The sequence below is a fragment of the Brassica oleracea genome, chromosome C3, assembly GCF_000695525.1.
Source record: "Brassica oleracea var. oleracea cultivar TO1000 chromosome C3, BOL, whole genome shotgun sequence".
Taxonomy (NCBI): Eukaryota; Viridiplantae; Streptophyta; class Magnoliopsida; order Brassicales; family Brassicaceae; genus Brassica; species Brassica oleracea.
The window spans coordinates 9,299,605-9,322,898 of NC_027750.1; the positions used below are offsets into that span (position 1 = coordinate 9,299,605).

At 36.2% G+C, this 23,294-nt stretch overlaps 4 protein-coding genes across 4 annotated transcripts; 2 read left to right on the top strand and 2 right to left on the bottom strand.

The window, feature by feature from the left end:
- Window positions 1-4,710: 4,710 nt before the first annotated feature.
- LOC106335199 (histone H1.2-like) lies at window positions 4,711-5,829 on the top strand. The gene is made up of 2 exons (XM_013773647.1): window positions 4,711-4,961; window positions 5,051-5,829. Exons 1-2 carry the CDS (start codon window positions 4,776-4,778, stop codon window positions 5,648-5,650), a joined length of 786 nt encoding a protein of 261 aa, XP_013629101.1. The 5' UTR covers window positions 4,711-4,775; the 3' UTR covers window positions 5,651-5,829.
- A 2,048-nt stretch (window positions 5,830-7,877) lies between these two features.
- LOC106335198 (uncharacterized GPI-anchored protein At1g61900-like) lies at window positions 7,878-11,515 on the bottom strand. The gene is made up of 6 exons (XM_013773646.1): window positions 11,253-11,515; window positions 9,336-10,154; window positions 8,595-8,840; window positions 8,350-8,508; window positions 8,202-8,252; window positions 7,878-8,105 (listed from the first exon to the last, which is right to left on the bottom strand). The coding sequence occupies exons 1-6, from the start codon at window positions 11,266-11,268 to the stop codon at window positions 8,014-8,016; spliced, it is 1,383 nt and encodes a 460-aa protein (XP_013629100.1). The 5' UTR covers window positions 11,269-11,515; the 3' UTR covers window positions 7,878-8,013.
- Window positions 11,516-13,063: 1,548 nt separating this feature from the next.
- Window positions 13,064-15,910, bottom strand: LOC106334068 (GTPase-activating protein gyp1-like). Its single transcript, XM_013772422.1, has 10 exons — window positions 15,827-15,910; window positions 15,626-15,755; window positions 15,371-15,551; window positions 15,114-15,184; window positions 14,640-14,777; window positions 14,481-14,572; window positions 14,105-14,376; window positions 13,627-13,712; window positions 13,408-13,509; window positions 13,064-13,300 (listed from the first exon to the last, which is right to left on the bottom strand). Exons 1-10 carry the CDS (start codon window positions 15,901-15,903, stop codon window positions 13,139-13,141), a joined length of 1,311 nt encoding a protein of 436 aa, XP_013627876.1. The 5' UTR covers window positions 15,904-15,910; the 3' UTR covers window positions 13,064-13,138.
- A 1,266-nt stretch (window positions 15,911-17,176) lies between these two features.
- Window positions 17,177-19,563, top strand: LOC106327924 (PTI1-like tyrosine-protein kinase 2). The gene is made up of 7 exons (XM_013766243.1): window positions 17,177-17,396; window positions 17,677-17,820; window positions 17,991-18,238; window positions 18,316-18,716; window positions 18,794-18,926; window positions 19,023-19,109; window positions 19,191-19,563. Exons 2-7 carry the CDS (start codon window positions 17,724-17,726, stop codon window positions 19,314-19,316), a joined length of 1,092 nt encoding a protein of 363 aa, XP_013621697.1. The 5' UTR covers window positions 17,177-17,396; window positions 17,677-17,723; the 3' UTR covers window positions 19,317-19,563.
- Window positions 19,564-23,294: the final 3,731 nt, after the last annotated feature.

A 23,294-nucleotide genomic window follows, 5' to 3' on the forward strand; every position in this document is an offset into this window, starting at 1 on the left:
ACTATCAGAAACATTCATCACAACTTGAAGTTTCACTAACCAGCATTCATCACAACCATTGATTAAACTAACTACTACCCAGCGAAAGCAAATAAGCAAATAGGAAGAAAATGACAAGTTTTGCACACTAACCTCAACGACAATCTCAAGTTGTGTTTGGTTAATGCAAGAACTGGATGTGTAAACCTGTTCACATCGCCTCAACCCTGTCAAAATGAGCAAACGCAATGAACTTAGACCATGATCCAACTTCAACACACTCACTTATGTTATTGCTAACCACTGATATGAGACAAACTTAAATACAGAGCCTAAGCTAAAAAACATAGCCAAGACTTGATCCTTAAGCTAGCTAAATAATCTTTATAACACTAATTAAGATGAATGAAGTGAGAAAGTTAATTACTTGGGTAGTGATCTCAGTGAGGACCGAGACACTCGTCGGAGGAGAAGCCGTGAGGACCGAGAGTCGGAGGAGACGCCGTGAGGACCGAGACAGTCGTCGTCCGTGGTGGGTTTGCATCGTTCTTCTGCCGGAGAACACGAGAAGCGACGGAGGAGGCGCCTTCAGGACAGAGAGAGAGACGTCGTCTGTGGTGGGATTGGAACCTTCTTGTGACGGAACAAAAGAAGCGTTATCCTTGGTGATGGGTTTCGATCGGTGGAGAAGACGGAGAAGACGGAGAAGACGGAGGAGACGCCATGAAGAGCGGGAGAATCGTCGTCTTCGTGATGGGTTTCGATCCCTCCTCCGTCACGGAGAAGAGGAGAAGATGAAAACGAACGCGAGACGGAGGATCAGTATGGAGGATCGGTGTTGAGGATCTGTGTGGAAGATCGGTGGTGGGTTTGGATCAATCGTCGGTTTCGACTTTCTTTGGACGGAGAACACGAGAAGACAAGAAGTGAGAGGAGGGAAGAAAGAACGAAAGAAAGAAAAATTAAAAAATAAAAAATAACACAGAATGGGGACACGTGTGTATAAAACTCCAGTTATAATCGGTAACCAAACTCTCTAATTAAGGATCGATAACTCCTGTTTTATTTTATTTTCCTTTTATTTAAATCATTTTTTTACCTTAAAACTCTACTAAGGATCAGCGTTAATGCTCGTCTAAGTTATGGTTAATTTGCACCTATTGCTCTCTCTCATTTTTTTTTGGCCACTCGATACATATTTATTGAGTCGAGTTTCTCTTTCTTTGGAGAATCGTTGGCGTAGGCCATCATTGTCATAGGCTCTTGTTTAACCTAGATAGTTGTTGTTATAGATCATCATTTTCCTTGGTTCATGTTGGCGCAGAGAGTTGTTGAAGGACAACTACAATCGGCGTTGCGTCAAGACTCGCATGCTATCTTCCATTTGATCCTAAGACCCCAACAGTAGATATAGTTTGGTGATAAACTAGCATTTTAGCGCCATATTAATTTGATTACATAATACCTTCTGAATTGAACCGCCCATAAAAAGATGATTAGATTATTTATTTTGTTATAATAAGGATTTGTCGTATAACTCTTTCTAGAGATGAACATTCAGATATCTTTTCGGATTCAGTTGATCTACTCATATTTCGAATTTTTTATGTTGGAAATTTAATTTTGATTCGGATATTTTCAAATTCCAGTTGAATTTGGTTTGAATTTGGTTCAAATCACTGCGGGTTCAATTCGGATTCGAGTTCAGGTATCCATTTTAATTATGTATTTTTTTAAAATGAAAATATACTTAAGTCCTCAAAATCCAAAAATAAAATAATATAGAACATAAAAATTTGAATAATGTAAGACTAAATACTTAAATATTTGGATGGAGAACAAATATAAATTTTTAGTATTTTGATTTTTTTGTTATTTTTAGATATTTATTTGTGACTACTTCGATAATTTTTAAATATTTTTATATTTTGAATATCTAATAGATATAACATTAAAAATAATTAATATATTTAAGTATATAATTGTGATTTAGATATTTTCGGTATTTTTCAGTTTGGATAGGATTCAGGTCTGATTATCCAGATATTAAAATTTTAGATCCATCTGAACACTTAATTAATTTTAGTTTGTGTTTGATATTATTTTCAAATCAAGTTCGGTTCGGTTCTTCGGATCCAGATATTTTATCCAAACTTGTTTTCTTCTGCTAATACAAAGGAAAATAAAATAAATGTAAAATAAATATTTTGGGCTTATTTTACATACATAATTATTGAACCATACTTTAAGAATATTAATAAAAATGGTTGGGTCGTGTTGCGTCAATATTGTTGGGCATATTGCAAAATTGACGTAGTTTATAACCAAGAACATGCACTTTCTTATAAGAAAATTCTTGGTAAATATAATAAAAACACGATACAATCGAGTGAAAGTGGGTTAGGTTGCATCGAAAATAATATGATATCTTCACTCGGCACATGAATTATGTTTTTAATTTTTGGTTTGATATGAAAACTCTGTAAAAAATAATATTTGGCTAAACTAAAAATCTAACTTTGCACGGATATAACTTAAATTCACTAATACAAAGGTTAAAAATGCATGAATTTTAGCCAGTGTGTGAACATATTAAATTGTCTACGCTGAAGTTAAAAAAAAAATAGTGTGTGAATATATTAATTTTTAAATAATTGTGAATCTACTACATTATCATTCTAATTTTTAAATAATTGTGAAGCTGTCACGTGTCAACGTGTGAACATATTTATTACGAATGTTTTTCTTTTAATATATTTGTGTAATTAATTTATAATGAATGATCTTTTAAAGTTTTTGGCGTGTGCACTTTGAATGGATGGCATGTGTGAATATCTATAATGGGTGGTGACAACTGATAAGCATCCTAAACAATCAAAAAGTTATAGTTTATAACTTTATTAAAAGATTCTCAACATATGTAGATAATACCAAAAAATAAGTTATCATATACTAAAGATTTATAGTTATCGAAAGGTTGGGGAGAGATCTTCCCTCAGCATTTCGGTAGATCGATATATTGAAAATATAGTATTAACATTTGAGTCGACCATTCACTAGCTCATTACTAAATCCGCAACGAAAAAGTCCATTGTTATCAATTTGTATGTTTGTTAATGGTGTTATAGGAGTTTAGACTCTAAAAATATAAATTTAGAAGCTTAAGAGTATCTTGAATCCAACATTATTTTCCATTGGTAAACGTAAAATGTAACTGCCTTCCGAGGGCAGGCCATTAGAACGCAATTAATAAATATGATGATGGATTAGTGGAATGTCAAAGGGAGATTAAAGTTTCTTGCCTTACTTAGCGGCTTACTATTGTATATATTGATTGAATTTATTTCTTAGGAGTATCCGTTTATAAAAAAATATATGTAAATCGGGAATAAATCGGAAATTATTAATTCAACTATGATCAGATTGATCGTAACTTTATAGACCCGTTCTTCTTCTTTGTTTTTGTAGATGAAATTTAGTTTTAGGTCAATTTATTCGTTTTTGATTTGAATATTGGTTTAAAGCCAGAAAAAGTTTGATCTATATGTGAGTTGGATCCAGTTTATTTGATCACGGTGACTCCAGTTTTATATGATGAGGGAAATTAACTTTGTAGAATGTAAAAACGGGTTTTATACTGGATGTATATCTATTATCGATATGAAAAATGACAATTACTAATATCATTCTGATTATAAATCTGTAAACCTTTATTTACGCCAAAAATTTAATGAGAACGTCATTCATACCATCTAGGACGTTACACAATCATTCGCAATACAAAACTCGTTAAAAAGTAACCGCAGGAAGTTTCAAATCGATATCAATATGCCAAATGTATAATATTACTATTCGTTAGATAAAAAATATATAGCAATGTAAGATTTGAATTTCGTATTCACGATAAAGATTTATGTTTGCCAATGAATGTCATATAATTCCATTGGTAATAAAAGTTGTATGCTATTAGAAGAAGGATGCATAGTAGCATAGTTGCATACATCATCAGCATTTATAACAAATTTTATCTAGAATCATTACACGATGTTTTATGTAAAATGAAGCAATGCATAGATTTGGTTACTTGCCTTATGACTCTTTTGAAGATAGACACATCAAACATGAAACAAGTTGTGTGGCAGCACATACACTAGAAGATGGTCATCTATGGTCGGATTCTACAGCATGACTTCCCACCAAAAAATGATCGGATTTAAATAAATATCGATTCGTTACACTCCTCGATTAGTGTAGTTTCCAATGGATACAAACACTGATAATCTTCCCCCAAGCATTCTCCAGAAAAACAAATACACATCAATACTATCAAAACAAACCATTGTCTCGACCAACCTTGCTTCGGAACAGATTTTCTCACTCAATAATAAACCATTTTAAACGCTTAGATACTCAAAAGAAAAAATACAGAATTATCTACGCACTGATTAAAAAAAAACTGAATTCCGTCAAGTATAACTCAAGTTATGATCAAAACAATCGAGGCTAAAAGCACACCAAACATAAAACAAAACACCTTTCCACATCCATTAACTTCCTCATCCTTTTATTATCAACCGTTACCTTTACACCGTCGATAAGGTTAGATCCAACGGCTAAAATTTAAACCTGAGATGCTACACCGATCCGCGTACTCATTGTCTCAACCAATCAGAGCAAAGAATAAAAACCTCTGTCTCTTTACACATCTGACTATAAAAACATGTCCGAAACTATCATCGTCCTCACCAGAATCTTCTCTGACTCATCACATTTCATTCAATTCCCTAGAGAAAAAAATGTCGGCAGAGGCAGAGAACATCCCCACTAACGTAGCCTCAGGAGATGCAGAGGCGGCGGTGACGGCAAAGGGCGCTAAAGCGAAGAAGACGAAGGAAGTTAAACCTAAGAAGAAGCCTGCAGAGAAGAAGGCTACGAAGAAGAAAGCTTCTTCTTCTCCTCCATCTCACCCTAAATACGAAGAGGTACGAGAGATTCGTTTATCCGATCTAAGCTTTAATCAATTTCAGATTCGTAATCTTTTTTTGACGTTTTGTTGTTTGAATCGATGCAGATGATTAAAGATGCGATCACGACGTTGAAGGAGAGGACTGGATCTAGTCAATACGCGATTCAGAAGTTCATCGAGGAGAAGGAGAAGTCTCTTCCTCCTACCTTCAGGAAGCTTCTGCTCGTTAACCTCAAGAGGCTCGTCGCTGCTGAGAAGTTGGTTAAGGTCAAAGGATCTTTCAAGCTACCCTCTGCTAAATCCGCACCTAAACCGGCGGCGGTTAAGAAGAAACCAGCAGCTGTAGCTAAACCGAAGGCTAAAGTTGCGGCGAAGGCACCGGTTAAAGCCAAACCGGCAGCTAAAGTAGCTAAGAAGCCTGCTGCTGCAGCTGCAAAGCCAAAGGCTGCTAAGCCTAAAGCAAAGACAAAGACAAAGACTGTTGCTGCTGTGTCAAAGACCAAAGCTGTTGCGGTTAAGCCTAAGGCTAAGGAGAGACCTACGAAAGCGGCGAGGACTTCGAGTAGAACGTCTCCAGGGAAGAAAGCTGCTCCTGCTAAGAAAACGGCGGCTGCGACTAAGAAGGTGGCTCCGGTTAAGAGCGTGAAGCCGAAGACTGTGAAGTCTCCGGCGAAAAGGGCTTCAACGAGGAAGGTGAAGAAGTAGCTTCTCTAGGATATGGTGGTGGTTAGCTTCTTTAGGGTAGTCTTGTATAATTGAATCATCCTTGAAGGGGCTTGCTTTCCTTAGTTTTTTTTTTTTTTTTGGTTTCTTCTTGAAACCTTGTTCTTGTAATTCTTTGGTTTGTCTGAAATGATGCTTTTTAATCAATAGCTAAATCTTCATTCCAAACTTCTAAGATATGTTTGCAAAGATGCGGTTTTGTTAGGTTTAGTGTTCATTTATGTCTGCCTGAACATGTTTTCGAATGAATCTCAAACATTGTATTGGTGTGCTAAGTAGATTCAGTTTCTTGTCTGTTCTTGTTTCATTGCTCATGAAAGAAGTGCAGATAACATATATATATATATATATATAATGCTTTGAAGGAGCTGGTCTATCTTAAGAAAAGAAACTTTGGCAAAGTTAAGGTGAGGTTCCATACCTTTCTCTGAATCATATGATGCATTTGATTACCTTAAAACATCTCTTACACAATCGCTAAATGTGAATGGTGTCTTCGTTCCAAACTCCTAGGATATGTCTTGCAGAGATGTGGTTTTGTTCGGTTTAGTCTTCATCTATGTCTGCCTGAATATGTGTTCTTGAGTGAATCTAAAGCATTGTATCAATGTGTTTAGTAGATTCAATTTCTTGTTTTGCTTCACTAACTGTTCTTGTTTCATTGCGCATTAGAGAAAGTACAAATAACATATTATGCTTTCAAGGAACTGGTCTATCTTAAGAAGAGGTGAGGTTCATATACTAATGTGTGAATCATATGATGCATAGAACATCTCCTATCTTCCTCACCTTGGTGTTTTTTGGTGACATTGTTTGAATTCTGAATTGAGTATTGTTGAATGTTGAACCTGGAAGGAGAAAGAACAATGTGTTTCCATATTGATCCAGCTTCACAAGCAGGGTTTTGGTCTACTGTATAGCTCGTACAATAGAATCTGCATTCTCATTTAACCTCCCTACATTCTTTCAAAAAGTCTATCTCCTATCATCTGCATAAAACCACATTCTTCATCATGGGTTCTCACTTTCATGACTTCAAAATTTCAGGTTAGATGCAGAGAGAAAACCTTTGGAGAACCTTCAAGAGCATTGGGACAGTAAAAGCCTAGCGCTATCAACTAAGTTGCTGATGTATAGTGTTTTTACATGTTTTTAGCTCTTTATTTTGGTCATTTTAGTGTTTAGGAACTGCATTTAGGTGGTTATTAGGTGTTGCATTTGTTCATATTGCATAAACAGGGGCTGGAATGCACAAACTAGAGTTCTGAGGCAATTTCAAGGACTAATCTGTACAAACAGAAGTTTTGGGGTCAAAACGTAAAATGTGAAGAGCCTAGGGACCAAAGATGCAAAATATCAGAAGTTAGCCATTGTTCTGTCGTGAGTTGCAGAGCTTTAAATGTGAAGAACCCAGATTGCTCGATCCTTCTGGCTCGATCCAAGCTTATAACTGAACAATCGAGAGCACCGATCGAGCTATGTGTGAAGCTGTGGCTCGCTCGCTTCGTCTTCCTCGACCCAAGCTTGAAGCTTTCAGTCCGTAAAGCTCACAACGACCACCTCAAGAACATTAACCCACTCGATTCGTCACTCTCGGCCTAGTCCTTGGTTCGACGGGCACAAATCGACCGAAGGCCAATGCTGAACCTCCTCAATCGAACAATGGAGACGATATGGACTGCTCGACGCCTTGCCTTGGTCCATTAAGCATGACGACGCAACTTGAACGGAGCAGAGCACGGTGAAGACGACGGAAAGAGACGCAAGATGCCTTCACGGCCAGAGAAGAGATGACGGCGAGCAGCTGCGGTGAAGCGGAGACGAAACCCGAGCTCGAGACGCAGACGGAGAGATGAAGAAGAAGGCCAAACGCCAAACGCGTTTTGGGTCAAAACGCGGACGCAGAAAAATAGCGTTCAGCTTCTGGGATTTTAGCGTTTAGCGATTGTACCCTAATTTTAAAAGAGTATATAAATGTAAACCCTAGTTATATCTTATCTTGTTTTTCTCTCTAAACACAAACATATTTTGTTGTTTTTCTCTCCAAGCACAAACACATTTTGGCCAAAGATTTAATTTTTAGCTTCTTTTCATCTTTTTCTCTTGTGTTTATTGATTTACCTTGATCACTAAACATGATTAACCTTAAATCAAACGCAAAAGTAGAAAGAACAAACAAGGGAAGAAGAAGAATGATATACATGAGAGAGAGAGACTAAGAAGATATATTACTGATCACCCCTTACCCTGTTAACAACAAAACATATACAGAAGAAAATAAAAAATGAGCTTGCCACTGTTTTTATCCAAAGTCCTCACTAACTACAAAAAAAAACCAAAACCTCCTAAATCTCATTTTGATGTCTCGCAGCACCATACACCACAGAGACCAAAATAATTATGAGACGCAACGCTCCAAACGCCTCATCGTGAAACCCTGCAATTACAGTCTTTTGAGTTCTATTGCATTTAACGTTTAATACGTTTAATATGTTGTAAGACTAAAGATTACACAGCAAGGAGATATGCGTACCGTGATTTTTATGGGTCTGCTGCGATGTTGGCAAGGCAGGTAATGACATCTCTGCAAATTTGTAACTAAACTGAATCAGACGAAACAAAACTCCTTTTTTTTTTTTTGCAATCTACACAGAAGAGAACAGGTAAATAGAAATGTTTACCAGGAGCACAGAGAGACAAAGACGACACTGACGATGAAGATGGCCACGGCGCAGCAATATTATCCGTCAGGTCACATGTGAAACTGTACCCTGTTGTGTTGTCAAATATCAAGTCTGCAGGATAGCTTCTGAGAAGACAACCTTGTTGCATTCCATATGCTGCTTATCGCCCAAAAGAGAGATCAATGTCAGGAGGATTTGAATAAAAGGAAGCTGACTATAACACTTCTTTTGGAGTATACTACCTTGGACACTGAAATCTTTGAGATCGACATTACAAAGCTCGTAGACATTTGTCATGACACCACCTTTCCTTAACATAGAACCGAAGACCGTTGCGCAGACTATGGCCTGCTTGTTTGTTATCAGCATTTGGTTACGTATCCCAGAAATGTATGAATTCAAGGAGGTACAGCAAGAAGGGCTTGGAGCAGCCGCATTACGGCAAGCCTTGACCACTTCCGTTGGCTCCTTAAACTCCAAGGGGCAAACTGTAAACTCCACAATGTAAAGTCAGAACCAATGTTCAAGAAATCCGTAGGCTGTAACTAGGCCTTTTGTAGAGAACTAGCAACTAAGCAGATTATTCGAGGCCTAGGCCAGGCCGAAACATTAACGAATTATCAATTTATTTTATATATAAATTACGTTTAATAAGATATTATAATTTTTGAGTTAAATTATAAATTTATTTTGATGAATTATCAAAATTAGATATACAAAACAAATTATTAGACAAATTAGTAGATTTGTAGTTTTTTACTAACATTATTGATTAATTTAACATATTTAGACTAATTTAAGTAGATTTAAATCGATTTTAACCAATTTATTACTGTTTAAACCGATTTGAGTTGTACAAGTTGGATTTTAAGAAAATCATTTGGGTCAAGACCTAGTTAGAGCCGCCTAGACCGATTTTTTAAACCATGGTCAAAACCATTTCCTAGATGAGCAAGGTAATAGATGACTACACAGTTCAGTACCTTTGTTGACTTTGCAAGACGATAATATTCTAAACGCTGTGTTTGCTTTGTCAGCAGGAAGCTTCCTGGAGATATACGAAAACACCACATTCTTGCAGTCGTTAAGCGCGTTGACGTTGTTGTTTGATCCTCCTGAAGAGATAGCAAGCGCAGCTTCCATAATCGCACCTTGGCAAACCGGCTTGCAACACTCTTTAAGAGGGTCAACAGTGCGACACGCGTCAAGTAATTTGCTACCGTTAACAGCTTTCTCGAACACTGCCGCATCTTGCACAGGACAAGAACCCCTAGTAAGATTCGAATACGTTACAGAACAAAGCTCAGGTATTGTCATGTTGGCTCTTTTGCTGACGAGGATGCTAACGATATCTGAAAAACAATCTGCAGCAACCGCATCAGGCAGAACCAACTTATCTGACTTGTGCTGTCCTTGGAAAATATGAAGCAGGCTAACGAACTGTGGACAGCATATAACGTTTCCCACGAGTGCGGCGAACGGCTGGGAGCAATCAGAGGCTGCTGTATCTATAACGCTTGAGATTGCTTGGAAGTCTGCAGGGCATTTACCGGTTAGCTTTGGTTGGTATGTATCAGGGAAAGTAGGGTACATTGGTGGTGTCCAAGGGAGAGGAGGGGATTCGTATTTGGGGATGACGGAAGGTGATATTTGAATGGGGCCGGATACTCCAGTACCAGGTGGATTTGCTAACTCAAAGGTAGTGGTTTTGCTACTGTGGTCATTAACTTTATACTGAGAAGCTACATCTTGGAAGCTTGATAACCAGATAATAAATAACAAGAAGCCATGAACCAAATAACCTGATAACAGAAGCAAGTTAAAAGATTAACAAACAACTTTTACCAGAGAAGTTATTTATTTAGTTTCATCAATGGCACAATAGGGTACCTAGACTGACAACAAAAAAAACACCTTGAGAAGAAGCGCCAACAAAAAAATACTCTCTCAGAAAGATGTATGTTTTAGTCTTTTCACACTTATTACAAAAACATATCAAATTTTAGTTACTAATACATTATTTTCCGTTCTCCACAACTTTTAACCAATGAAATCTTTATAAACACCATTATGTTTTTTGAAGTTTACAATTTGCAATTAATTTATGCATTGACAATGTAAAACATACTCCCTCCGTTCCTAAAAGATAGACTTTTTAGTATTTTCACACATATTAAGAAAACACATTAAACTACCATAATAAATGTATCGTTTTCTGTAATTTTCAATTTTCAATAACTTTTAACCAATAGTAATTCAATAAAGACAATTAATTTTCTTGAAGTTTACAATTTTTTCATAGAAAACACAAAAAATACATCTTTCTGAAACAAACGTTTTTTCTAGAAAGTCTATTATTAAGGAACGGAGGGAGTATTATTTTTTTGAAACAATTTTTTTTCTAAACAAAGATCTTTTTGAAATGGAGAGATTAGTTAGTAACTCTGAGTGAAGCGGAAAAAAGGAAGTTAGAGTGTTTGGTGAATCTTGTACCTTAGTTGAATAAGCTCATATATTATCTTGACAACCGCATCACTCTAAGCGCCTCTTAATCATGAAAAGTTTTTTTTTAATTCAGAATACTATTCCAACTAAATTCTTACTTTAACATGAAGAATCAAAGCCCCCAAAACATAAAAGAGATTCTATAAATCTTCCACCAAATATATTTGGCATCTAACAACCATATACTTATGTTTTTTTGTATCCAAGAGCATACATAGATCATCTTAACAGGCATTCGGATCCACCATAAAAGACGAAAAGGTTAAAAAATTTATGTTCTGTCCGGACATATGAAAAGCAGAGTCAATACCCAAAACAAGAAATTACTAGGCTCAAATTACAAGTGATTTCAACACTTCATTATATCTAATACGAGAAGAAACAAGTGAAGATACCTGCGAATTTCACCATCCCCGGAAACTCAAACCATTGTTTTCCGACTTCAAAAAAAGGTGAGAGCTTGATATTGAACCACGTCGGTCGGATTCTTCTTCTGAGAGATAAAATAGATTATGGCGGTGATGAAGAGTGTTCGTTCCTTTGCAGAAAAAAGAAGAAGATTCAGAGATGAATGAATTAATGAACCACACAAACCAAAAGAAAAGCAAAAACAACTTCTTTACTTTGCCTTCTTCATTGTGTTTTATTTATTTATTTCATTTTACCGTAATGAGGCTTTGGTCTTATAAAGTGATGACTCATCATCATTACATCCATCATTAATCTTTTCTCTTTTGAACTTTTTCCTAATTTTCTCTCTGAAAAATAAGTGACAAAAAAAAAAATTATATCCTAAAAAGTACTTAATAATTTGCTTCAAACACTGTTCCTTGCCAATGTTCAAACACTGTTCCTTGCCATTAGGCTAACACGAGTACAAGTGGATCTTTTATGAACACAGTCCAATCACACAACAAACCCACCCAAGCCCAACAAAATTAGATAAGATCAATAACACATGTTCAAATCGAGCTCTCTGGAAGCTCTTCCACGTGTCGCTCTACGCATCGGTTGAAGGATGAGCCGTCGCTTGGTTTGCTTGAGATCCCACCGATCTTCTTCTCCGGCTAGAAGCAAAAACTACTCTCCAACCATGGTGAGATTCCTCCGGTTTGATCCACTTGCTTCCCCTTTCCCCTATCTACCGTCGAGACTAAGAAGATTTCAAGACTTCCTCCGGATGTAAACAGCAGTGAAAAGCTTCATAAGAATCCCGGAAAGAGACTTTGTTGAAACACTTCTCTATATGAGAAACTTCAACTCTACTGAGTCTTCTGAAAATTCCCAAGCAAAATCAATAAATTCACTGACTAAATTTGATCAGATACTTTCCTTAGAGGCACATGCCAATATTTTAGAAAGCAAAGATGGATTCTTTTCAAATATTAGCCATGAGAATGACCGGAGTAAAACCATCATCTCCTCAATATCAAACGGGATTTAAAGAGGGTGAAAATCAAAAGAGAAGGGAAGATGAAACTAAACTAAAACACCACAAAAAGATCGCCAAGCGAAGATGATATCCGCTACCGGAAATTTAGATCGATCTTCAAGATCGAATTTATTATACAAGAACAAACAAAAAACAAAAGGGAGGTGGTGACCGGCGGCGAGAAGTTAGAAGTTAGAGAGAATAGAGAGAGAAGTTCCTCCCCAAGGATGTTTTTAGGCATCCTCCTTGCCAATGTAAATATAAACAATTATCCCACAGAGTTAATAATGAAACATGCAAATAATCGAGCGAAATTAGTATTCTTCTTTCCTTTTCAAAAATAAATAAATAACCGACCAAAATTTCATTGATGTTGACTTTAACATTGTATTAATTATTTATGCCTTAGTTAGGAATCCAAGACAAGAGATAAGAGTCCATCATCATCTTTTTAGTTAGATTTTTGTTGACAACGTTGCTTATGTCCACATTCTCTGTTTGAATTTTCAGGTTGATTATTACTTCTAATATTTTAACTCATATCTAATCTCATTTCTATTATCTTATCTTATCTTTGTATTATTACAAAAGAGGGCATGATTAGCATGTATAGAGTGAGAGAGACAGCCATGCAAATGACTGATTGAGTAAAAAAGCTACAGATATTACAAACACAAAACCTGGTGACAGAATAAACAAGTGTCGTGTGAGAAACCATACATAAACTAATGGCACAATTAACACGACAAAGAATGTTAGCATTTACCATTTATACCAAAGCTCATTTTGGGAGTAAAATATAACCAAAGAACGAACGAACAGTCATATCATAATCGAGGAAAAAGTCACTCAGCTAGCCAAGTGGTTAGGGGAACTGTTAAACATACTGTGCCACATGAATGCTCTTGACAAAACCATCTCCAGCTCTTGGTCTGTCCATGTATGTGTCGGAAGGTGTTGCAGGAACATCACCATCTCTTGAAAGTCCAGCTTCTTCAGCTCATCTGACCACTGACATTGTTCACAAACCCAACTTGTATCTTAATTCAATTCTTCCCATGGTAATAAAAACAGTTTCAAACTTGACCATGAAGACTCTTCCTTTCAATTTTTCTTACCGTTAAGAGAAAGCTAGCATATATGTACACTAGGAAGTCCGGTAATGCATCTCCTTCAGCAAGATAAGTGTCCCATAGACGGTTGATGATACTGTACGGGATCTGGAAATCTCAAAAAATTTAGTCAGAATTGATTACCAAACAAAAAAAAAAAAAAAGACTATGCGGGGTCCGAGAAGCGGTGGCGTATTATCAGTAGGAGGTAAAATGGTGTCTAACCTCACGTATCAGAAGACAGTTATACCAACGGAAAGCAAACTGAAGAAACTCTAGTCCTTGCTCTTCCATGTGTCTGGCAACAGGTTCTAGTACATAAACAACGTAATGTGAATTGAGACAATGTTAATACTGCATCCTAAAACAATATATAACAGGCCTAACTGCATGCAATGTGGGTATTATGAATCAATGCACTAGCAAATGCTGTACTATAGAAACTACATATTACCACTCTATGACATCAATGCAGATAAGAGGAAGCGTGATTATTCTAAGCCAAACTCAACACAACCGTTGATAAGACACGAACTTCATATTTCCATGAAATGCAGAAAACGTTAATTCAAGACTTCATGGTAAACAAGATGAGAGAATTGACCCATTAGAGTTAACATGAATTTGTAGAGAGTTGCTCTCCTTAAATAATCAAATCACCAAAGACATACAACTATAAGATAAAGCCAAGCAGGAACCTTACCATCAATACGCCTGACTAATTCCTTGAGCTTGAACACAAGTCTCTGGATTCCAGGTTGAGCAAACGTGTAATGATCTTGCATACCGTCAAGTAGCTTTGTCAAGCACCAGTAACAATCCGCTTCCACATCTGATATTCTTTCAAAAGATAGATCGGACATTGACCAACTCTCTACACCACCTTCTAGATATTCTGACAAGAATATAACAAGAAAAGGAGTGACAAGATCATTTATTCCCTGAACATATCCACTCGCTGGATGCCTAATGGCCCTACAAACTCAGCAAATTAAAGTTTTAGGTTTAGCTTTCAACATATCTGATTGTTAAGTTGAGTGAAGAACAACTATTATCAAAGCTTGAATTCTCCAAATCACCACGTGTAAAGAATACGCTCCAATGACTTCTGCACCTGTGCTTGCTGAAAGAAACTGACGTCTGGTACACTTCTTGGACAGTCAACAGCAATCTGACAAAGAATACATTTACTAAGATATTTTTTTAATCAACTTTTGAAAGTTCTGTTAGAGAAAAACCTGGCGGAGCATGTTGATCTCATCATCAGAACGTTCGGAATCTGGAAGGTCATAAAATTGGCCAACAGACTCAAGATATTCAAGACGTTTTCTTCTCAAGACAGCCTCCCTCCTATCTGAATTAGGTGGTGCATATCCCTATTGTCAGTTTATATTTAAACTTAAAACAGTAAAAAATTAACCAAAAAAACAAACAAAATTGTTGCAATATAATGTTGAAAGGAAGAGGTAATAACATAAATTATCTGACTAGTGACTGAAATAAGCTAAACAGATATCTACAGAAGATCTTATGATGACCAGTATTAGTAACTAACATTGTTAAAAGAACACAAGTAACAGGATATTTGCATCATAAATAAAAGAAGAAGAATGCACATAAAAAGGATAAATGAATAAAAAGTCATAATGATGAGAAGTTATAGTATGTAGTAGTAAGCTTAAAGATGAAGTGGTAGAGGGCGTAGTATGTACCAAGAGAAGACGCCAGACATCAGGGCGCATATAGTGAGGCACACCATTCCACGCTAGCTCTAGCAGTTTCTCTGCAGGTAGGAGCACCCAAAAAAATGGAGCCTTTCATAGAGATGTATGGAAAAGTTTAAACACAAAGGCCATGTCTCGCAAGTGTATTATTCACATAGTGATAAAAGCTTGAAAAGCTTAGTCCTTTACAAGAGTATCATTGACATAGGCTTCTCACTATCAAAGTTGAGAGAGAGAAAGAGAACCTAAAATGACAGTAGTATCGGAGAGGACTTTGTTGAACTTCATAACTCTACCGTAATCGCTTGACCTAACACCTATATTCACGTTCTGGACTTGTTGCACCATCATTTTACCACTGGAGCTTGATCGCAGCTTCCCTGCATACGTATTATCATGTTTCTGGCTCGAGCTGTGATCTTCCACCTCCTCCTGGCATAATATTGAAATTTCTATTTACCTCTTATAAGAGAAAGAGGTCAGTCAGAGCTCTTATGTACCTCGAGGGGATTCTCCAAGTGATCATTTCTCCCGGCGTCGTTCTCGGAGAAGCTCCGGTGGTATGATGTTGGAGGATCGGGACTCCTGGTGAGCAATGCTTTGCCAGGAACACTCCTTCCTTTAAGAAACCTGAAACAGAAACAAAATAAGACAAAATCCAAAATTCAAAACAGATGTAAAGAAATGAATGATGGGAGTACCCTTGGACGTTGTTCTCGAGTGTTTGATTGAATCTGGAATCGTCGCGCTTTTCCTGCTCCTCTTCTCTTCCCTCCATTCTTTCGACGTTCAGCAGCAACAACAACACCAACACAGGAGGAGTGAAGAAGGCAGATTGCTTTCCATCGATTGCTCACGGAGAAAAGGTAGAGTTTTTTATATTTTTATTGGTCTCTGTGGTAGTAACTAACTATAGTACAGTACTTTCAAGGCAGACATTATTTGATCATGGTTATTAATTATGTTCGTTAAATAAAGTCTGGAAATAACATATTAAAAAAAAAAGTCTAGGTGAGCAAACATTTATCAATTTAGTTTCCAACATATTATTATGTTTCTCAGTCAATTTTATTCTAGTTTCTTACTCGAATATCTCATTAATAACAAGGCCATAAAGAAGGGGGATGGATTTGTGTGCCAGGTTTACCTGACATAGCTGAGTTTCAATATACATCTTCTCAATTAATCAATTTCATAGTTTACTGAAAATATTATCAAGGCAATGAGATGGTCTCTCTCCGTCCATGCACCCTGTGCCATAGTTTGAGGATCCTTCTTTCATTCGGATTACCCAATTTAGTATTTTGTCTTTTCTCTGTTTTTTTTTTCCCAATTCTTTCAGTTTTGTGATTTTTTTAATTTAATTAAGCATTAGAAAATCATCAAAAAAAAAAAAAACTCTTCTATTCGAAAAAACATCTTCTCATTAGATTTCTCGGAAGAGAGTTTACTTGATAGAAAACAAAAAAAAAAATACATCAACAGTTTTCAAAACGTAATCTGTTTTCTGAATAAACCAAATACTGAATTGATTTCTTTCCATGTTGAATGTGATTTTACAAGTTAAAAAAAAATATTTTTTTAAGATTGAGTGTATATGTCAATTTGTAAAGATATCATCATGACTGAAGTCTAATGTGATTGTGAGCGTGTATACACATCATCAGTTTCACTAATAAAGCTTCTGAAAATAGTATAAAATAATTCTTTACATTTAAGAATAAAATCTGGTTTATATATTCTAGTCTACAAACGATGTGAAACCTTATAGTACTAATCATGCATGATAAAAAAAAAATATAATCAGGAATGACTAGGTACAGAGAATTTTTTCTGAACTGATTCTATATATATTACGTTAGGTTGCATACCTGTGAATTCAAAGTTAAATACTTATTTAGATAAATTGAAAATTAAGGGATGTTTTCCTTCAAAGGTTATGACTTCTTGAATAATTAAACACACAACAAAAAGTGAGTGATCGGGGTCAATTATATATAATAGTGGAAATGAATAGAAAAAATATTGTTTTTATAAATTAAAGAAGAAAAAGGCAAAGGGAGAAAAAAGTCGGCTTTCCTTTTGGTTTGGCCGGTTTATATCCGCCCCCAGAGATTGCCTATCTGTCTCTCTCTGTCTTCTCCTTCTCCACTCACCCTCTCTGTCATCTCCTACACAGAAGCCAATCATACGCAGACGAAGCACCCCCTAGAGAGAGAGAGAGAGATCAACATAAGTCTCAGCTTAAGCACGTTTTGGAGATTTTCACCGGTAAAGAAAGAATCTTCCTTTGTTTCTGGAATCATTTCTCTCGATTTTCCACTTCTTGGATCGTTTCAAGCAAACCCATCTTTGCTTTCCTCGCTTAGATTTCAATTTTCTGATTCGATCTTCGTTTTAGACTCTGTGCTTAGTAAAGTTGCAATCTTTATGCGAACCCTGATTCCAGTTTCTTGTGAGATGAAAGCCTTGAGCTTTATTGTGATCGCGAGCTTAGTAGAAGAAGATAGTTTTATGCATACAATATTTAGTTGGGTTTGAACTGTTTCAGGAACTCAAAGCTGTGAGGATCTTTACTTGAAAGAAGAGAGAACAAATATGCCCAGGTGGATCTGTTGTGGTGGGCATAGATCAGGAGATTCTGATATATCAAATGATGAGAAACATCTGAAAACTCAATGGCAGCAACCTGATGGTATGTAATGTTTTGTAGACTAGTGACTTCCCCTTATGGTTATTATTCTTGTGCTATGCTTTGCACACTATATAGAGTGCTTTAGGCTTTGGAGTTGACTGTTTTGGAGGTAACTTGAAACATTTGATGAATATATTTGTATGTTTCTAACTGTAATACATTACATGCAGCAAATAAGACAAGACCACAAGCTGTTGCAAAGCCTGAGGCGCCCAAGGAAGCACTCCCCATTGAAGTTCCTCCCTTGTCTGTGGAAGAGGTTGAAGAAAAGACTGACAATTTCGGATCAAAGTCGCTCATTGGTGAGGGATCTTATGGAAGGGTGTATTATGCTACTCTTAGTGATGGTAAAGCTGTTGCTTTGAAGAAACTCGATGTTGCCCCTGAAGCTGAAACAAACACCGAGTTCTTGAGTCAGGTTAGTTTCAATCTCTCTTCCTCCTTTGTCTTTAGGGAAGATTTGTCTTTATATCATCTTGGTTGCTTCTCCCTTAGGTTTCAATGGTTTCAAGACTGAAGCATGACAACTTCATTCAGCTGGTGGGTTATTGCGTCGATGAGAACCTCCGTGTTCTTGCTTACGAGTTTGCAACGATGGGATCACTCCACGACGTCCTACACGGTAGGAAGGGAGTTCAAGGCGCGCAGCCAGGTCCAACGCTCGACTGGATAACGAGGGTGAAGATAGCCGTTGAGGCGGCTAGGGGTTTAGAATACCTTCACGAGAAGGTTCAGCCTCCTGTAATACACAGAGACGTGAGATCTAGCAACGTGCTTCTCTTTGAAGACTATCAAGCGAAAGTTGCTGATTTCAATCTCTCGAATCAAGCTCCTGATAATGCTGCTCGTCTTCACTCTACAAGAGTCTTGGGCACCTTTGGCTATCACGCTCCAGAGTAATTAACGTTCCTTTAAAACCTTACAAGTTCTATATGAACGAAGCAGCTAAAGACGTGCGTGTTTCTGTTTGCAGATATGCTATGACTGGACAGTTGACACAGAAGAGTGATGTGTATAGCTTTGGGGTTGTGCTTCTTGAGCTTTTGACAGGGAGGAAACCTGTGGATCACACAATGCCACGTGGCCAACAGAGTCTTGTAACCTGGGTACGTGTATCATCTGTGCCCTCTCCCCAAACCTGTTTCCTGCTCTGTTTTAATCTCCTGTCTTGTAAGTTAATAGTTTGCCGTTTATTTATTCAGGCTACACCGAGACTAAGTGAAGACAAAGTGAAGCAGTGTGTTGATCCAAAGCTAAAAGGAGAGTATCCTCCTAAATCAGTAGCTAAGGTACTATCGAAGGATCTCAAATATATCTGAATAATTGGATGATAATAAACTCAGTTTCCATCTGTAATGTGGGCAATGCAGCTAGCAGCGGTGGCGGCATTGTGTGTGCAATATGAATCAGAGTTTAGACCGAATATGAGTATCGTTGTGAAAGCTTTGCAGCCACTTCTCAAACCTCCAGCGCCGGCCCCTGTACCTGAGTCTTGAGTTTTTGCGTTGTTGGATTCTTTCTTTGTTCATACAAAGTTTAGTTTGTATTTTGGTTGGTGTGAAAGGGAGGGATACTTTGATATTTTGCACTTGTTTTATGTCTGGATTGGAGCAACAAAAGATGTATTGCGTTTGCTGTTCTTTTGACATTTCCTTAGGGATTTATTTGAATATTTGGTCTCATTTGGTCTCTTGACTATACATTGACACCTCTTTTCAAGGTTAATCTGATTCTCTTGAGGCATTTACAGAGTCAAACACAGTGGCTAACAAGTTGTGTTCAGTGCATGTTCTGATTCTGATTCTACCTTCTAAAGTGCATGTTCCACGATAGAGTCTATTTCTATAATAATATGTTATTTGAACTGTATAACAATTGAACATTACGACACTATTGTGCTAGCTGGAGAGAGATTAAAAAAAATCAGTTTGGATTTGTAAGGATGAGTAAGTGGTCTAATGAAACAGATGTAACACATGGTTTAATATATGTCGACGACACACTGATTAAAGCAGACAGACAGAAGTAATAAAGAATGCTGTAATAGTACCAGTTTGTTCCTGGCCATCGCTGTCATCAAAAAAGCAATAATAATAGTGGCTTTGAAAAAAAAATTTCTTTCGAATACAAGAGAGAGTTAAAGGGAGATATATGAAGTTTTGTACCATGTCATGGACTCATGTTTGGTAAGGACAAGGTTTAAGAGACCAAAACTTAAGTCTGTATTGTTTCATTGCATCAGGATTTACGCATAGTGGAGACCGTCAAACTATCACTAGTAAAATCGTGAGGACAGTAGTGTGCCAGTCCATGTCATCTCACCCTACCTATTGATGTCTAGACTACATGAAATAAATCACATCCTCGATGAACATATATATACACAAGGAGGTGGATAAAAGAGAACGAAAGAAAGTAACATTTTATCTTTGATGTGCCCATGTGTTGTTCTTTTTTAAGAGCTAAAAAAAAAACCATATACATCTTCTCAAAAGAGGTGATTACTCCATAATAATAATAATAATAAAAACATCTATAGCGTGGAAGAAACCTCCAAGACTGATCACGTCCAAGGAGTTGGAATCTAAAAATTATCAACCCCACCAAAAGTTATAAAGCTCATTAAAACAGGTAATACAAATATCATAGGCATCGGAACTGAATTTAAAAAAAAAAACGAACCATCTTTACAAATAAGCGTGGTTCTTATATCTTTGGAACAGAAAGACCGAAACCAAAAAATCGGAAAATCGAAGCGGAATCGAACCAAAAATCGTACACCCAAACCTAGTTTAAGCATTGGAGAACACGATATGAGGCACAATGTCAGTTTTCTTAGTTCACCACTCTGGTCTCTCCTTTTCTAGGGGGAGTTGTGGCCTAAGAACAAAGATACCACAATTTTGTACTTGTTATAAACCAGCTTCATATTTTAATGAAGTTCACATATTTAACAAAAAAAGGCAACCACAATATCAATATTCTACTTGAACTGTAACAAATTCTCTAGAGTTTTCATCAATTTAAGTTCTAAGCCAAATTAAAAGATACACACCTCAAATTTGAACAAACTCTCTAGTGTTCTCATCAATTTAGTCGTGACAGTTATATATTTCACAAATAGGCTCACTAATTATTTTTGACTCATGCAATCCTATCTTTCATAAATATTTATACATAAATTCAAACTAATCTGTAAAATTTGAAACAATCTATTCAATGAAAAAAATATACCGTAAATTTATTATATTTAAAAAATTGATAGACACATATATAGACACATATATATTATAATATATATCAATTTAGAATTGAAAACAAAATGTTTATATAAAAATAAATGAAAACAAAATTCGCGCGGTTGCGCGAGTCGAGATCTAGTAACATACTTTAAAACTGTGAGTGCGGTGCTATTTCTTTTTCTTAGGCCTTATGCTTCAATAATCTTTCACCAGAAATTCTCACAAAACTATTACTATTTAATTAGTGAGTCTTTTCAAAATATTGAGAGACTCATGCAGGGCCGGACCTGATAATTTTTTGCCCAAAAGCAAAAAATAAAAAATTGGCCCATAATTTGAATAAAACATGAAAATATCAAAAAAATGTTTTCATGTTATTCGAATCCAGAGCCCCTGATCAGTAATATAGATAACATTTATCACTAAAACTAGAGAAGAACTTCAATTTTTTTTGCCCCCAAAATTAATATTTTTTGTTGGCCCCAAACCATGATCAATTTGGTATCAAGCACGGCCATGGATTAACTATTAAATTTCTTAAACAGAAATTCTAATCAAAATTTTGAGAGATTTTACTATTAAATTTTGTAAGAGACTCTACTTGAAAGATTCTCAATACAGATTTCCATAAATTGGTTCAAGTAAGATAAGAGTTGATTAACTAGTATCAAAGTTACATGATAAAATATTTTTTTCCCGTTTTCAGCTTCCTCATCTTTAAAATAATCCCCCTAGGTTATGTTTCAGTCGGTAAAAATATGTTTATAATTTTTAAACAGACCACTATTTCCCCAATACCATTTGGATGCTGTTGGCAAACTGAATTTTTCTATCCGCAAATATTTTGATTTTGCGTTTACAACCTTTTCAAACAAAAAAAAAATATTGTGTTTTATCTTTTAGATTCACAAGGGAAGTTTGAATATATGGAAAAACATTTAGTTACTAATTTTAATGTTAGTTGATTTACTTTAACTTGCTCAATGTCAATATACTCAAATGAGGTTAGCTTAACGGGCTAGAGGGTGTGCTACAGAAAGATATGATTTATGTTTGTAGGCCCGCCGCAAATATTATCAATGCTTTCTTTGGTTGGAACAAATTGATTGCGTATCAAAGATCCTAAGTTTTTGGTTATAAAGAAAACATAAAACAAAAGAACCCATTTCTAATTGAATAACTATGACTCAATATTCCATATGAATTATTCCAATGAAAGTAGCCAACATATAGAGTGGAAAGACTATGACACGAGCTTTAGGGTTTTATGCTTTTATCCCAAAAGCTATAATGCAGAGAGTAGATATGAGGTCATAATATGTTTTGACACACATATGTATGTAGATATTGTATATATAGACAAAGGTACGAGAAGGCGCATGGCGAGGCAACGTAAGAGTGTGCATGAACTGTTCCCTCCACGTGAAAAACGCGAGCTGCGACCAACTTCCATGAGGTTGGCTCATGTGTGGGCCATCATGCGCCACGTTGTACAAAGCTGTGGTGATAAGCGTGGCCATGTCACACTTTGCCCTCTCTTAGCTTTTCACAAAGGGCAAATTAAGAAATTAACAAAAAAAAATGTCAGAGATGGAAAGAACATAAAGTTCCACTATAATATTTATTTTTTATATTTCACTTCTCGATTATGTGTCTAAACATGTTTATAATCAATTTAATGTGGTGCGGCTGGTGCCTTGATTATGCATTTTCATTAGGTTTATTTTGTCCACAAAATATGTTTATGACTACAGACACACATTTATGTCCGTCTAAGGTTCTGAATGTTCACCAACCGCATTTCACCACATTGCAGTTAATAATAACAAAAAATATTTACAGCTGTTGTGCATATTTTCATCAGGATCCTAAGTAATTAAAGATGTGTAAGATAATTGGTAATCTATGATGCAATAATATTGTATCTTTTTGATATATTTGTTTATCACTTTACACTAGTTTTCTCTAGATCCGTCAGATCATATTTCCGTAAACCGTGAAACGTTTTCATGTCAATGCAAAACTGTCAATGAATAGATACAACAATCTAACAAATTATTACTTTTATAGTTTAGTAGATCTTACCTTCTTGATATAAAATTCCAAATAATAATTAGATTGGACATTACCAGAATCTCGTAATCACGTGTGAATATATTTGTTTTTAAATCGTTCAAATATAACCCCACAAAATGCCCCGGTGTCGCTGTTGATTTATTATTCTTGAGAGTT